This window comes from Lemur catta, chromosome X, assembly GCF_020740605.2.
Source record: "Lemur catta isolate mLemCat1 chromosome X, mLemCat1.pri, whole genome shotgun sequence".
Lineage (NCBI taxonomy): Eukaryota > Metazoa > Chordata > Mammalia > Primates > Lemuridae > Lemur > Lemur catta.
This window is the reverse complement of record NC_059155.1, coordinates 37,558,008-37,575,545: the sequence shown is the minus strand read 5'-3', so window position 1 is coordinate 37,575,545 and position 17,538 is coordinate 37,558,008. Positions and strand designations below refer to the sequence as shown.

Below are 17,538 nucleotides of genomic sequence, written 5' to 3'. Positions count from 1 at the left end.
CTTCTGTGCACCAATCCTGAGTTTCTCAAGAGATCCAGATTTCCTTTTTTTTCCCCAGAGATAGATATGCATTGTATATAGGAAAATCTCCAGGAAGAAATAGGTTTACTCCTCTATTTGGTTTCTCTGTAGATACTAACTTTACAAAAGAACATAACCTGCCCTGGGCAGCCTTTCAGATTTCACCACAGCTCTGAATACAGGTGGGAGTTTGGACAGGAAACAGAAAGATCTCGAACAAAGGGGAGACAGCTTATTTTCCCACCTTCCTCGTTAAACCTTCAGGCTTTCTCAAAGCCCACAGATTATAGAATTGGGAAAAACAAATTATCACTTTTTAAAAAACTTTCTCGGTTTTCACTCTCTGTTGTCTTTTTCTGCTTTCTCTCTGTTTCTCCCTGTTTCTCGCTGTCTTTCCCTCATACGTGCATGCACGTGCACACACACACAAGTCTGACTAGTTTAATTTATACTTCTCCTTATATTTGTTACTCACATCTGTACCTAAAGAGACAGAAGCCTAATTTCAGTAAAGGTGCTCTGGGGTTATCCCCTAAAAACTTCTAGGGTAGAGAGAAGGGCACTGGAAGGAAAAAAACCCAAAATGTGCTCAGGTTCAGTCGTGAACATTTTGCAATTCAAGAATGAACTTTTCATGGCATGATCTAGGAGAATGTTAAGTGGACAGATTTACATAAGATAAATGGAGAGCTGCTGCCTAGGGAGGTGGAGAAAGAAGTGGCCTGGGGACAGGCTGACTGGCTTGGCTTCTACTTTGTGTTAAACCTCTTCCTTCCCTCTGGAACTCAGGGTCAGTTAAAACTACTGGATCTTCAGTGTCTTAGAGATCAGGAGCATCTTACAGATCAGGTTGCCTTAAAATAAGGGCCTCTTACATGTTAATACCAGCTACCTTAAATTCCAGCTTCCTCTAGAAGGAGCTGCTTCCCTGCTCTGGATTTGTGCTCCAGCAGAAAGTGTTAAAGCCAGGTTCCAGTGTATTAGCATCTCTGGTTCCATTTCTTCAACTCTAAAAAGAAGCTCTTTAGAGAATAAAAAAAAATCTACCAAAATCCATTATAATCATTACCTTTATTATCATCATTATTAAACTGTCCCTAACTTGTCACTTGAATGCCATGACTGTTCAAGCAGTTGTAGAAAACTTTAAAAGTAGGCTCTGCTTAAACATAAGGTACGATTAGATTTTTCATTATTGTTGTTACTAGTAACTTACATTGTGAAAGTAGAACTAGCGAAACAGTGGTTTGGAACAAAAGAAGTGAGATAATAATGTTGTACTTTTTGTGGCATAGTAATTAAAATGAGACGTGTAAATGTTATCTGGCCCATTAATACTGGATTATTTCACAAATCCCTTTAATATCATGTTCTGTCACTGATACACAGTCTAGTAATTCTAGATTTAGAATCTTAGGATATTTTAAGCCCTAAATCAAAAGCTTATGTATTATTATCCTTGAAAAGGAATCACTACTGAAAGCAATTCTCACACATACAATTAATGTGTAATATTGGCCCCTCACAAATATGGAAAGGTGCTTCTCTTCTCCATTTGTTTTCATTGACAATCACTAGTTTTCATACCACTTTCAGATTGAGGGTGGGGTGGGGGGATACTACATTTTCCTATATATCATACAAACTGAAAGTTAAGTCAGGGGAAGGGATCTGGTAGTCATTGAGCATCGACACGTATGCTAACTGCTTTCCATGCCTTCTGCAATTCTCTCTATGAGGCATATAATGCTGTTCCCATTTGAGATGCAGGCTCAGAGCACATGCAAATTGCCTAAAATCAGAAAACTGGGAAATGGAAGAGGCAGATTTGAATGGAACTCTTCTCAGAGGCAAGGCACACAAATAGGAGGGAGGGCTGAACCTTCAGCAGATGTTGAAACTGCATGTTTAGAAGGGAGTTGGCATTACGGCTATTATCTACACAGAGACTACTGTCTGGGTGAAAAGGTGCACTTGCCATTGAGTTTATGAAGAAATGACTTGTTACGGGCACCTTTCCTGTGGTTTTCTCACCTGTGAGGTGGGGGAATTCCCCTCTAAGGCCAGTTATTACACACAGGTGCTGTCAAGATTAAAGCAGATCATTATATTTGCAAAGAGGACTGCCACAGTTCCTGGCACACAGTAGGCTCTCAGTAACTAGTAGGTTAGAATGAATTGTTCTATTTAGGTGTTAAAGTAATAAATGACTTCCTCCATTCAGAGTTGTGGCAAGTTACTGCTGCTAGCATCCTCTCATTTAGCTTCTTTCAAGGGGCAGATGGGAGTAGAAATGTACTCTTTTCATAGAAAGATTCTTCTCTTTACCACTTCCTGTCCTGAAAAGTAATTTGCAGATGTAATGTGGCACAACAGTCCAGTAGCCCTCTGCGACGTCATTTTCATCCTTGGTTTACAGATGAGGCCTTTACACCTTGCCCTGTGATACCAGGTTTTATGTTTTGCAGTGGAAGCATGCATTAGTGACTTCCATTGGAGCAGTCACCATTGTCTACCATTGCTTTCCTACCTGTGCAACAGAAAAGATAAGAAGTCTCCTATTAAATTCTTTGAAGAAGCAGACTCCTGGTTATTGTAAGTGACAGTTTTTCTCAGAGACAGATCCTACCAAATTTAATACAACTGCAATCCAACACAAATTATGATTCTCAAACTTTCCTGAAGTACTAGAACATGCTATGCACCCACCTTGGTATGATTTTATTTTTAATAGGCCTTGTCAGAGCTTTACAATTATCTAGGAGGAAAGGACCTTTCTCCTTTGCACAATGGCTGATTGGATCTCTGGGAAAATTTTTCAGAGTTCCTAGGCTTTGAATTTTTATTCAAGTGCCTGCAACAGCTATTTAAAAAGATTCACCCTACTAAGCTTGTTCTCCTTCTAATGACAAGTACTTCAGAACTCATTTTCTTCACCAGAACTTAGATCCCACTCAGAAGTTGTTACAGAGAAGAGCACTGCCACAAATCAGAAAGTTCCATAGTAACAGAGAATATATATCCAATGGGCACAGATTAATTCCAATGACCAGCTAAAAGACAGGAAGGTTTATTTTTTAGAAATTATATCTGATAATTGATTCACCTTTCAAAACACATATATCAGCTCTGTCATTAAAAAAAGCCAATATACAGAGTTAACACACATAATAGACAAAAATATGTTTAGGGGATTATTCACCTCAGAGAAGTATTCTTCACCTGAAAAAAATACTTTTCCCGCAGATTTCTGTTAAACAATGAGATCTCTTAGAAAATTTAAAATATAACTTGATGTTCACACAGGCTCTCTGGAACATATTTTATGTAAAATGAAGTATATCCTCTGCCACCTAATTGGAGTGCCTAAACAATCTGTATTCTTCTGGAAGGTTAGGGTCAGACTAACACTGTCTTGGGCCAGTCACACAGTCTTGAGGACATGTGATCATCCCTCTTCTTTGTCATGGATCTCAACAAGTTACTTCCATTTCAAAATGTATTTGCTGACCAGGCTTGAAGCAGAGTGAGGCCTTTGGATCATGTACTTCTGTATAATGTGACAAAAATAACCCCTCTTCTATAAGAGATGCATTGTTTTTGTTTGGTCTTATTCTTTTTTTATTTCTAGCTTATTTCAGTGTGTTTTATAAAACAAATTGCTTTGTAAAATTTGACAGCCTGGATAATCCATTGCATGACACTGCTTTACAGAAATATATGAGAATCTAGAACAAGCCAGCACAGGGGACTAAATACACTCCGAAGCTAAAATATGGTCATATCTGGGTCCTAATTCTGTTTTCAACCAGCCATTGGTTGACAGGTCCCTTAATATTTTTCTCATTTTTGTTTGTGAAGAACTAAGGGGAAAAAGCAATACTGAGCTGGTATATTTTGTGGGGTCAACATAAGGTAAAATAAAATGTCTATGAAATATCTTGGAATATAGAAATGCAACCAAGAAATTGCATTGTAACCATTTAAGGAAAAATAGTCCCATGTACATGTTCTTAATTATAATTTGCATTTCTTTACAAATGGTTACTAATTAGCATGTATACTTTTAAGTCATTTTATGGCATGGTATTTCATGAAGCCCTTTTTAAGCATCTCATTTCTTTAGTGCTATGGCTTGAAGTACTGAAGTCATTTCAGCCTACTTCAGACAAAAATGAAAAATGAAAGGAGGCAAAACAGTTTTCTGGGAGCCAAGCTTGGAGGAGAGCACTAAACACAAAGTGTAATTCATGTGCAGTCCTAATTTTTGGCAGAATTTATATTCTTCCATGTTAATAAAATACCTATAGGCAGGCCCTTTCTTTGTAAATTCATTCCATAGTGAAAAAGAACCTTGAAAAGAAAAGTGAATTTATTTCTTTGGGCCTGGTTTTCTGGGCCTGTATTATCAGAAGTAATCCCACATTTCATGTTTACGGAGCCTTACAGTTCAGAGCTTCTTTCACATACATCATCTCATGTTGTATGATACAACAACCCCATATGGTCAGCAGAACTGTTAGACTTTTTTTGACCATTTTACAAAAGTCAGGCTAATAGAATTTAATTAAAATGTTTAACTATTTGCAGACCCAAAGACCAAGTGTATACGTTTCATGCCTATGTATTGGTTCCCAGGGATCTCTTTATTCTTATAACTTAAGCATTGTTTTTGTTATTCTCTCTTCTCTTCCTCCTTCTCTCCCTCTCTCCCTCACTTCCTTCACCTCCTCTCCATCCCTCCTGTCCCTCCTTTTCTTTCTTTCCAGTTTTTTAAGTTGAATTTTTCTGTAGGCTACTTTTCTCCTTTTATCACCTACTCTTTCTGCTCTCACAGGCAAATTCTGACCTGTCTGTCTCTACTTTAAAACGACCCTCTATTCATTTGGAAAATATAATGCCACATTTAACCCGTTTTTGGATTTGTACAGGGGAGCTTCCAAGGTCTCTTCATATGATATTCCTTTTTTCACTTATTTATTTCTTCAGATATGTATTGAAAATTTACTATAAGCCAGACCTTATGTTAGGAGCTGCCCTCAAGTATCTCATAGTCCAGTGAATGAACAAACCATACTCTATCATGAATTAATAATTTTGCTTAGCTACAGTGCACTGGGTGAGTATTGATTCCCTTTTCCACAACCTTTCCCTTCCTATGCTTTGATCTCAGTAATAATGAAGTTCATTCACATCAAATATACCCTGGGAGAGAACATCAAAGCCCTGAATATTGCAATTAGTCCTGGATTTTGAAATCACCAATGGAAGGGAAGACTGTATAGAGACTATAGGTAGTTACATTGGCACCCTCATGGGTATGATTTATGTTTTAAGATTCCATTTATTAAATTTTTTTAACAGAGTTGAAAATCTAATTTTAATCTGTATATCATTTTCATTAGGTTGGGGAATAATTGATGCACACAAGTCAGGCCTGCTTAAATAACCTGCTAACTTTAAATCTAGAAAATTAATTATCATCAGAACATGGCTCAGAATCAGAAGAGTGACCCTTGCTATTGGCAGTAATTGTTAAATTAATTGGATGATCAGGCTACTGAAAATATGCCTGGAAGAGAGGAGGAGAAGAGAGACAAGTGGGGGCATAGAAAGGAGAGGTATATTAGTTAAAATATGTTTACAGAACCTGCTGAAAAGAGGAAACCATGTGTTTCTAGGTTCATTATCAAACGTTTCTTTAAATGCCTACTCATATATCTATAAACTATGTTTGTTTTGTGTTCTATGGTGGCTGCTTTAAAAAATGTTACATGTGGATAAATTAAAATATATTGAGAAACATTAATCTATACCAGGATGTGTATGCTTGGCATGACATACACATATGTGAAAGGTTATACTTAAAATACAATATCATTATCACAGACTTTGTTCGACAGTCTTGGGACTTAATGGTACCATTTTATGTATGAACAACTTCATTAGATTCTGTTGCTCTCTCTCAATCCGAGGGAATCAGTGCAGCCCATTTGAAAAGTATTTCTTTTCAGAGAAATGTGTTAAAAGGAAACATTTATAGTCTATATGACAATCCTCAAAGCTTCTTATCCTGCTGAGATACAGACTCAAACGAAACACTGCCACCCTATCAATGGTACCATAGCTGAAAATGCAAGAGCAGGAAACATAAAGGTATGAAAAACCCATTATAAAGGCCTACATTTGCCAAACTACTTATATTAATCAGGAAGGCATTTAGTCTCGGTATGTATATTTTGGTATTGGAGATGTGTTTAAGACATTTACTTAAACAATATACAGATATCGTTTATGTTAATATGCGTTTATGTCACTGACATGAATGATATACAGATATATCACATTTTAGCTCTCATCATTTTCGTTATGGCTACTGAGGATGTAGCTACACATCTCCCTTTAGGGAACCCATCATGACAGCCCACACTTCTTCTGATCTTGCTCCAGCTGCAGGAGGCCAGAGGTACTGCACTGTGTCCACACTGCCTTCGGAGCCACAGGCAACCCAGCAGTCACTATTGCTTCTTGTGACTGTAACAGAGTAGCAATTTACAGTGGTCCCAGTCTCTTTGTTATGCGGCAAAGATGTTTTTTGGCACACCATTGGATCTTGGGGTTATTTGCATATATTCAGCATTACTTGTTGTGAGAATGCCTTCTTTGCTTGCCTTTCAAAGTCTGTGTGGAGGTCTAATATGCCCTGATAAGGATAGCAGACCATTAACATCTGTGACTGTAAGACTTTCCCAATATAGTTCTATTGAAATGATGTTTAGGGTTCTTTCTGAATGTTTTCTTCTTGTCAGTGATATTTCAGCCTCCAAAGAATTATTTCCTCCTAGTTGTGTGAGTAAATTAGTAAAAAGAGGTGTTAGATTTTGCTCCTGGATCCACTTGTTCTCTAAGTGCATAGTCCCCATTCCTTACCCAAAATATGATCATTATAACTAACTGGTATGGATTCTTTAGATAAAAGGTTCAATATTGACTGAGAAGAAAGAAACATTGAACTTTAAGGGGAATACAGATGAGTATACAGAGGAAAGGTAATAGAGACAGATTATTTCATGAACTAAAAAGATGTTATTTCTCTGAAAAAATATAGATGTGCAAGAGAAGTAAACAACTTTTAAGAGAAATCAATGCATACAAGTTTATATGATATAAAACACCTTTTCTTTTGTACTCAGGCCAAGTAATTTCTTAGTGACTATGCAGGGAATACATGACATCTTTTTCATTCATTCATTCATTATAATAGCAAATATTTATCTACTGCCTATTAAGTCCAGATGACAGTGATTGATGCCTTCATTTAGTGCCTCCTATTTGTCAAGACCACTATGGTACCTTCTTCTAGAGCATTAACGAGCATCTCCAGATCAATCAAAGAAGGTTGGTTCCTTGGCATATGTCTACCTGATCTCCTCTGAATAGGGCTTTCCTGTGTTGGGTCAAATCGAATTTCAATTATTTATATGAATCACTGCTGAGAGACAGGGAAATGCAACTGGACCTCTGCCCCTTTTGGTGGACCTTCCTGTTAGGTTGAATGCTCATATGTTCCCACATTTGATAAAAATCAAGCCTCTTCTGCCTACTCATTCCAATACTGGATAAAATGACAGTGTCACACACAGAGAACAGAACACTCCTTTGGTTGCTTCAACATTCTTTTTTTGGCCTCAGTTTTCTCCCTCTCTACTGAGCTTTTGAGTCCAAATTTAGTGGTGATGACTAAGAAATTGCCAGGATGTGACAGAGCATTCAATTCATTGAGTCCTTCCTTGCTATTTTCCCATAGTTGTAACAATTGCCAAGTTTTTTCCTCCTAATGTTATAGGTGCCATGTTATTCTTAGCAGATATTAAAAGCACATTTGCAGGATCTGTCCATACAATGACAGCCTCCTTTTACATACAGCTGATTTTGTGGTGTGGTATTAAGGAAATTCTCTGTAGACTTTTTACTAGTTGATACTTCTGTGTCCTGGAATTTACAATATTTAAATCTGAATCTCAGAAATTCAAATTCTATAAACAATAATTGCGTGGTCCACCATGTGCCAGGCAATATGACCAGTCATTTTTGAGGGTGGGGAGGTAGATTGGGAAATAAGTAAGACAAGTTCCTTGCCATCTGGAGCTAATCATGCACATGTATGCGTCACACACAGGGCCATGCTAGAGATGCAGATAGAGTTTATGGGAGCATAGATATGAGCATAATCAGTTCTGATTGGGAGAGATTATACATGATTCCAAAAACAGTTATATTTGAGCTAAGTCTTGAGGGATGACAAGAAAGCCAGTAGGTAGAGAAATAGAGAAATAGACATTCTAAACAAAGGAAATGAGTTGCATCTGTGAAGGCACAAATGCTCACATGGTTCTGTGGTAGAGGATAACACTGGAAGGGATGGTAGTAACTGAATTGTGGAGAATTTTTAACTGCCACATCCAGTTGTTTGTTGTTTTAAGGTGAAATCATCAAAAATTTCCAACGAAGGGAACTTGGCTTTAGGAAGGCAAACCTGCCAACAGAAGAGAAGAGACTAGTTAGGTTATTACAGCAGTCCAGCGAAGAGGTAATAAAGTCACAACTAGAGCAGTAACAATGGGAATGGAAGGTGAAGGTCATGGATCATGGACTAGAGAACATGTGGATGAATGAACTTAAAGGTCTTATGAAGTTTTAAGTGTGAGCAATTGCCAGAATGATGGACTCCAATTACTGAGACAAGCAACACAGGAGAAGTGGAGGTTAGAGGAAGTGTGACTCTGTGCTTCAAATATTATTCTTCCCCTTTTTTCTATATTGAAAGTCTCAGCTAAAATATCACTGTCTCCGTAAATCCCTCCCTAGTCCCTCAGTCAGAATTAAGTCTGGCTTTCTCTGTTCTCATACACCACCTCTTTTATTTTTATTATTATTTTTAAGCATTGGTCATATTTATGGGTACATGTGAAATTTTGTTACATACATAGACTTATAATGATGAATTCAGGGTATTTGAGGTCTCTATCACTTGAATATTACTCATTTCTATTTGTTGGCTACATTTCAAGTCCTCTCTTCTAGATATTTTGAAAAATACACTATATTGTTATTTACTATAGTCACCCCCCTCTGCTATAAAACATTAGAACTTATTCCTTCTATAATATGTATTATTCACCAGATTTCTGACCCTTTATGAAAACAAAATTTGTTCTCCAAGGATGAAGGTTTTTTTTTTGTCCAAATGGTGATTTACTTTCCAAAGAATTTCAGAAATATTCTATGCAGTTGCCCTCATCACTAGAGGAAATGTGGAGATTTTTAGTCAAATTTCTTTGTACTTTCTTGGCTTTCCCTATGTTGAGAAATCCTACAAAGAGGAGTTTTCACAGCCCATAAATAGAACACTTTGGTTCCTAACATGTGACAGTTGCCTTAGAAGTACATTTCTCCTCGAGTAGGTTGAATTTGTGTGAGTCCTGTGAGGATCTTTAAAGTGTGCCCCTAGGCTGAAATAACCCCAAAAGATACACCAATTTGGGCACTCTGGAGGCCAGATGGGGGAAATCAGGCAGATTACTGGGAGAAACAGGGTTTGTGGACTCCTAGAAAAAAAGGAAAGAAAATTGCTTGAGTACTTAACTTTGAGAGAAAAGCTGCCTCTCTTGAGGAATGTGTCCCTATTTGCTGAAATGACTCTGAGAGTCCTTCAGATGTTATTGCGCAGGTGCTTAGAATGATATCAAATAGAAAAATGAAGGAAGGTAGGACCATAAAGACATTGTTTAAAAAAGACTGGTGTCCCAGAAAGCTTGCGGTATTTTTACAAGTTTTTTGTTTTTTTGGTGATATTAAAAGTTATTCCTGATAATATCTCAGCAAATTAGCAAAAATCTGATAGCTTCATTGGTGACTCTATCACATGTAGCTCACTTAGCATTTTCCATATTATCTTCTTTTTGCTACTTTGCCGCTCTATGGATTACTTATAAGTTAAAATCTACTGTTCATTTCATTTGGCTTAGAAATGGTCATTTTTCATGGCTGTTTATTGCACAAACACACAAATTTAAAAGGAGAGGTTGTTTTCCCCCTGAAATTGTTTGTTTGGTCAGGAACCCTTCATTTGAATGGCCCAGTCCAAAAAAATACATGGCCAAGTACATGGCATAAAACCACATTTCAGGGTTCAAAGTCCCCTGGGTGGCAGCTTTCTCATGTATGCTTGTAGAATTACTGTAAATTTCTTGCTTCTATATTGATTTGCTTGTAAATGTTACTGTAAGGTAAGGATGGGGTAAGGGGGAATTTTTTTCTTTCTTAAGTCAAGGTCCAGTGATCTAAGAAATATCAATTTGGTTTACCTTAAAGTAAAAGGCAGCCTTTCTTTGTAGCATGCTTTTAGAATTACAGGCAGCAGGCACTGTAACACAGGTTTCAGCCTAGGGCGATTGACAACCATTGTTGTCAACCATAGTGTATAATAACTCAAGAATCCATGAAAATTAAGTACAAGGACTGAATGTTTATTTTCTCATATTTAATCCCAAAGGGAACAAAGCTCTGTGTGATAGCTTTATGCTTGTCTTTTCAATACTTAGCTCTTGCATTTGTCCGATATATAACACTTAAGTGGCCGGCTCTAATGTTCCCATTACCTATTACACAGAGAGCTAATCATTGATCAGTGGCACTTTCACTTAGTGATTTTTTTTCTAAAGCATCATGTGAAATGTCTGTTGGTTGCCAGTGATAATAGTTTATACTATTAAAATATAGCACCTGGCATACAAGCTTTAATGAAGTGTATCCTAAACTTCTGAAAGGTAATACCAGATAACCGGATGATTCTGTATGAAATTCAGGGCTACAAACATTGAGCTTTTGTTTATTTACCTTTGCTGCAGGAACATTTCACACCTGAGTGCAAATTCAAAGAATCAGTGTTTGAAAATTATTACGTGACATATTCATCAATGATATACCGTCAGCAGCAGTCAGGCCGAGGGTGGTATCTGGGTCTGAACAAAGAAGGAGAGATCATGAAAGGCAACCACGTGAAGAAGAACAAGCCTGCAGCCCATTTTCTGCCCAAACCACTGAAAGGTAAATTTGATGTTTTAGGAACTATGGATTATGGTATAAAAACACTAATTTAAATCAATCCTTTATCACACTTTTGAAAGTAGAACATAGTTCTTCCACATTAAGGAATCTATACCGAAATTTACAAACATTTTATAACATTCAAAAACATCTACTCTCCTGATTTTAATTTTTCCATAGTGCATATACATATAGTAACACCTTACTTAGGTGGAAATAGCTTAATTGCTAACTCAGGACAGACAAGAACCTCAAATTATGCTAAAATGGTCCCTGGGCAGAGACATAGATGTTAAAATATGTGTATACTTAATACTTAGCAGAAAGCTCCTTGGGGCCTCTCTAAGGGCCCAACAATATTATTTCAACAATTTTCAGTCATAGTTTTGTTTTCTAGTCATTATTAGCAGATTAATAGCAAATTAAAAAGCGTAAGGGATAGAAATAAGTCATGGAAGATAGGGATATTGGAAGTAGTGAGACATGGTAGAGAAGGGTCAGAAAAATGCCAGCAAAGCAGAGGAAGACCTCAAAGAGGTTACCAGCTTAGGGTTAGGTTAACATAGGGTTTTAGAGTAGAGGCAGACTGCCTAGCTCAAATCAGCATAGCACTGTGTTTCATACCACGTTCTGGAGCCAGACTACCTGGACCCGAGGCTCAGCTTGACTTTTCACTAACTGGATATCTTGAACAGGTTATGTACCTGTGTGTGCCTCAAGGTCATCTGTAAAATGTGGATAAGAGTACTTATGTCATAATATTCTTACGTGGATTAAATGAGATAATGCATACAAAGAACAGTATCTAACGTTATAAGTGCTGCATGTGTATAAACTAGTACTTTTATTTACAGCACAAAAATAATAATTTTTACCATTTATTGCACCAAGAATTTGCTAATACTTATCCTCTTAGAGAGGTTCATTTTAAAGTATGACAGCAATCAATGTTTTAAAATGTTTTAAATTTTTAATATTTGGCTTGCACAGTTTGCTATAGATCATATTTAAACTTCCAAGAGCTTTATTAAATGCATTTTTCATTAATCTTCTGGTATATAACCATACGTGATAGAAGCTAGGCATTAATTCTTTACACACTACTGTACCAAGACTAGATTTTGCTTAATCTAATCCAGTCTACTCAACCGAGTTCTTGAAAACAGCACTTTTCATGTTTGGCTTAAGGCACAGAAGCCTAGTAGTAACCAGAAGAAAAGTTGAGGACCCAGCGTGGTATGCCCATTTTTTAAAAATTTCTTTTATTCTGTTTTAGTTTTTTTAATTGACAAAAATTATATATACATATATATATATATAAAAACTATCATGTACAAGATATTTTGAAATACACACACATTGTGGAATGGCTAAATCAAGCCAATTAACATATGTGCTGCCTCACATGCTTACGATTTTTGTGGTGAGAACACTTAAAACCTATTCTTAGCAATTTTCAAGAATACAATACGTTGGCGTGTCCATCTAAAGGCCTTTTACACCATTTTTTATGTGCTTTTCAGTGGCCATGTACAAGGAGCCATCACTGCACGATCTCACGGAGTTCTCCCGATCTGGAAGTGGGACCCCAACCAAGAGCAGAAGCGTCTCTGGCATGCTGAACGGAGGCAAATCCATGAGCCACAATGAATCAACGTAGCCAGTGAGGGCAAAACAAGGGCTCTGTAACAGAACCTTACCTCCAGGTGCTGTTGAATTCTAGCAGTCCTTCACCCAAAAGTTCAAATTTGTCAGTGGCGTTTACCAAACAAACAGGCAGAGTTCACTATTCTATTTGCCATTAGACCTTCTTATCATACATACTAAAGCCCCATAATTTAGATTGAGCTTGTGCAAAAGAATGCCAAACATTATCAGTGAACTAAATCTGGGAGAAGGACTGCCAAATTTTCTCATGATCTCACCTGTACTTTGGAGATGACAAACCAAAAATATTTCACAGCACTACTGCTGATCAAAATTTACTCTCCAACCAAGAAAATTTAAAAGACCACAATTATTCTCCAAAAACAAAACAAAACAAAACAAAACAAAATTAACTGCTTAAATGTTTTGTAGGGGCAAACAAAATTATGTGAACTGTGTTGTTTTCTTGGCTTAATGTTTTCTATCTACGCTTGATTCAAATGTACTCTTTACTTTGGTATAGTGCAAATTTATGGATTTCTGAAATTCAGTGGTTCTATCGACTCGGTGTCACCCAAATCAACCAAATTCAGGGTTGAATCTGAATTGGCATCTCAGGCTCAAAGTAACAGTGTTCTTGTGATTTGGCAATTTCTTTTTTTTAGATTTGTAGTATTCTGGTCAAGTTCTTGTGCTGTACTTTGTGCATAGAAATTGAATTGTATTGTTAACCCCAGTCAGTAACGATAACTTAAAAAATGATTACCCTCAAGTGTAGATTTCTCTTAATTCCATTTGTGTATCATGTTAAAATGTTGATGTGGCTTCTTGTGTAAAGACAGGAACTGTGATATTGTCTTTTGTGTTATTAAAATAAGAAGTGTCTTATCTGTATATGTATGAGTCCTCCTGTCATTGTATTTGGCACGTGAATATTGTGTACAAGAAAATGTTAAGACTGGTTCCCCATAAACAACATATATTATACTTGCTACTGGAAAAGTGTTTAAGACTTAGCTAGGTTTCCATTTAGATCTTCATATCTGTTGCATGGAAGAAAGTTGGAATCTTGGCATAGAGTTGCATGATATGTAAGATTTTGTGCTTTAATATTTGTTAAAATCTGTGTTCCAAAAGTGGACATAGCATGTACAGGCAGTTTTCTGTCCTGTGCACAAAAAGTTAAAAAAAAGTTGTTTAATATTTGTTGTTGTATACCCAAATACGCACCGAATAAACTCTTTATATTCATTCAAAGAAAAATCCTCCAACATGTATTTATTGAGCGTCCATTATGTGCCATTAACTATAGTAGAAACTGGAATTAAACACTGAATAATGTAGATAAAGTCACCCTACTCAGATAATCTACAGTCTAGAGATTCAGATTAACGTGAATACTCTTTAAGGTGTGTTTATTATGCTAGTTACTGTACTTCGACTTAAGATTGGTACAGTGGAATTCTTATTCCCATTCAATGATTAAACTGACACTTCTAGCATTCTCTCTGCCATTCACAGTGTCATTTCTCCTCTCTGTTGCTCATTTCTCTCCTCTGTAGAGGGAATACACAGTACTAAATATCTCATGTCCTTTCCACCTCTGAGCGCTAAAGGAAAATATAAACATTCTTAAATGTTGATGACTTTTCTCTAGCTCCCCAAAGCTGCCATTGCCTGGCAGTCTCTGACTTACAATAGTTGAACTTATGATTTTTTGGCTTTACAATGTTGCAAAAGTAATATGCATTTAGTAGAAACAGTACTTCAAGTACCCATATAACCATTTTGTTTTTCACTTTCACCATAATATTCAATAAATTACATGAGATATTCAATACTCTATTATAAAATGGACTTTATATTAGATTATTTTGTCCAACTATAGGCTAATGTAAGTCTTCTGAGCACATTTAAGGTAGGCTAAGTTATGATGTTTGGTAGGCTAGGTGGGTGTATTAAATGAATTTTCAACTTACGATATTTGCAACTTATGATGAGTATTGGGATGTGACCCCATCATAAGTCCAAGAGTATCTGTATATGGAGGGAAGAATGGTATAACAGGTAAAACATAATTGACTAGTGATTCTCAGGGCATTTGCAAAATAAAATTACTGGGGCCCAAGGAGCGTGCTTTTGCAAGGAGGGGAGGCTGCCCATTTCTAAGATGTTTGAGCCAGATTCAGCATGAGCTCCTAACCCATCCCAGCCCCGTCCAGTCCTGTCTAGTCACCTTGTGATTTCATCTTAAATCCTACTTATCCTGCCTCATTCTGCCTGAGCTCTAAAAAGCACACCTGCATGAGGTGAAGATGCCTGCCTATTTTGGACTCAGGAGCCTTTACACCGTGTTTTAAACACCAGTGGACTCTCAGGCAACCACCTCTCCCTTTTAAGTCTTACTAATTTTCAATCAGTAATGTACTATGTTGTTTCCCTCTTACTCCAAGAATTTTAAGTTTTGGTTATCGACTACGTTTGGTGCTGGTCTAGCATTTTCATTGTTAAGAAACTGTGTAGGTCTTCTGGTAATAAACAAATCAGCACTTTGGTGTCTCAGGGAAGCCTGGCATAAATAGGAAAGGGTCAGAATACCCAGAAAGAGTCCTTCACTCCCAGCATTCATTTTGAGCTGCCTTAAGTTGTTTTTAACAGAAGGTAGTGTTTAAATAAATCAGTTAGTAAATAAATAGTCCTCAAAGAAACCTCCCTACAAGTGATGATACTAGCACTTTCACACATCTTCATTACGTACACACACACACTTTAATAGCATTCCTCATGGCAAAAAAAAATTTAGTCCTGCTACCTCCTTGATGAAAGAAGAAAAGATTGCGTAGTCAAATAATTTTGGAAAACACTGCAAACACTATTGGTTCTCAGACTTTAGAAGATATCAGCATCACCTGTAAGGCTTACAAGACTCAGACTGATGGATCCCCACCTCCAGAGTTTCTGATTGAGTAGGTCTAGGGTGGGCCCAGAGCTTTGCATTTCCAACAAGTTCCCAGGTGATACAGAGGTGGCTGGTCCTGGGGAGCTATACTTTGAGAACCACTGGCATACACTACTCCCTTCTTCAGGATTAGTGTGCATTAGCACATTAAATTCTGAAAAGCCCTGTGTTAAAGGAAGTCTGCTTAACTTTGAGAAATGCTGAGACACACTTATATGGCCACAAAGCATATTTTCATTGAGCATCAGTTAACACTGCAGGAGAGTGATGGTCCTCAAGCCTTCTGTGGGTACTTGAGTCACCTGTAGTGTTTTTCATGCTTCCATGGTTTTAGGCTGGGCCTGAGAATCTCCTGAATCTGATCCCTACCGCATTTTGAAAACCATTGTACCATGGCATTGTACATGATCTCATGTTGTCACTACTCTCTGTGAATGTAGATCCAATACTTACACTGTATTTAGCCTAGGGTAGATGATGAAAAAGAAAACAACCACTTTCTTTAAGCTACTTGCAATTCTTTGAAAGCAAAACAAGCTCCAGTTTTTCTCCACCAGGAGTTTAGTTTGTACTTGATGAGAATATGCTCATTACCATGAAATCCTTAAAGGATGAGAGAGAAGTGATCTGTGGCATTCCTCCTCACCACCCTCACTGGTACATTGTCCCCATCCTAATCCAGTCAATCTCACTGAAGAATTTTTCAAAGACCTCAGCTACACATTTTCTACTTTCCAAGTGAACACATTGGGGTAAATGAATATCTGATAGAATCATTTCTTCATCTGCACCAGCTGATTATATCCATTCTGTGGATAAGTGGTGGCAGTATCACAAGTGATAAACATTTTGACCAAATTTCGTGCAAATGAGCCTTATTTAGCCTCATTTAGCTGAAGTGTGTCATTCATGGGTAAAATGGAAATGTGCCCTCACTGGCAGACTCTTTAAGGAACATCCATATTTCTACCAGCAGTCTCTTCAAGACAATCTATGCTTTTTCTATTATGTTTCTCAAAATTCTTTCAACCTCCAGTCAAATCCATTTCCACATTTTAGATATTGATTGCAGCAGGACCTCACTTGTCACTACCAAAATCTGTACAGGGATATGGCCATGGCATAATAGATGACCATTTCCAATTACAAAATAATTGGTAAACTATAACTAGGGAAGGCCACTAGTACCCCCAAGTTCTTAACTATATTTGAAATGGCAACATTTCATACATTTTATAGTTCTAGCCACAAAAATGTGGTCCCTTGGTTTCCCTTGATGCATTTAGCTATCCTGAAATGAAAACACCTGGCTGCCATGTTCGCTTAGTCTATCACCTCAAGTGTGCCCTTTCGCTTAATGATTGAGAATGCTATAGGCCATAGTACACTCAAAAGCCTATGTCTCTAAATCTAGACTTCTCTTTAGCTCCGAGATAGAGAGAGAGAGAGAGAGAGAGAGAGAGAGAGAAAGAGAGAGAGAGAGAGAGAGAGAGGGAGAGAGAGAGAGAGAAGAAAATTGCAACCTAGAAGAAATGGCCTTTAGGAGTTACTTTCATGAACCATTACTTCCTTGGCTTTTTAAATATCTAAACATTGTGCTGCTATTTAGAGGTTGGTTTGAATTTGTTGCACAGGGAACAATAATTTATGCCAAATCAATCAGCCCTTCTGCTAATATAATGTGAGTTCAAGAGTCTGGTGTTTCTCATCACATTTACCATAATAAGGAATGCAGAAAACTATATGGCATCATTTGGGGGATGTTCTAGTTTCTGTGTGGGTATTCTTGAAGAGGTTTGTCA

General features: G+C 37.2%; 1 protein-coding gene across 3 annotated transcripts in view; it reads left to right on the top strand.

Annotated features, from left to right (window-relative positions):
• FGF13 (fibroblast growth factor 13) overlaps positions 1 to 14,040 on the top strand; it is a 510,355-nt gene extending 496,315 nt beyond the window's left edge. For all 3 annotated transcript variants that reach the window (XM_045538562.1, XM_045538561.1, XM_045538560.1), the window contains 2 exons: positions 10,932 to 11,130; positions 12,654 to 14,040. In XM_045538562.1, the coding sequence (XP_045394518.1) occupies positions 10,932 to 11,130; positions 12,654 to 12,790 (336 nt within the window). In that variant the 3' untranslated portion in view covers positions 12,791 to 14,040. The remainder of the gene's footprint in view (positions 1 to 10,931; positions 11,131 to 12,653) is intronic.
• The last annotated feature ends 3,498 nt before the right edge of the window (positions 14,041 to 17,538 follow it).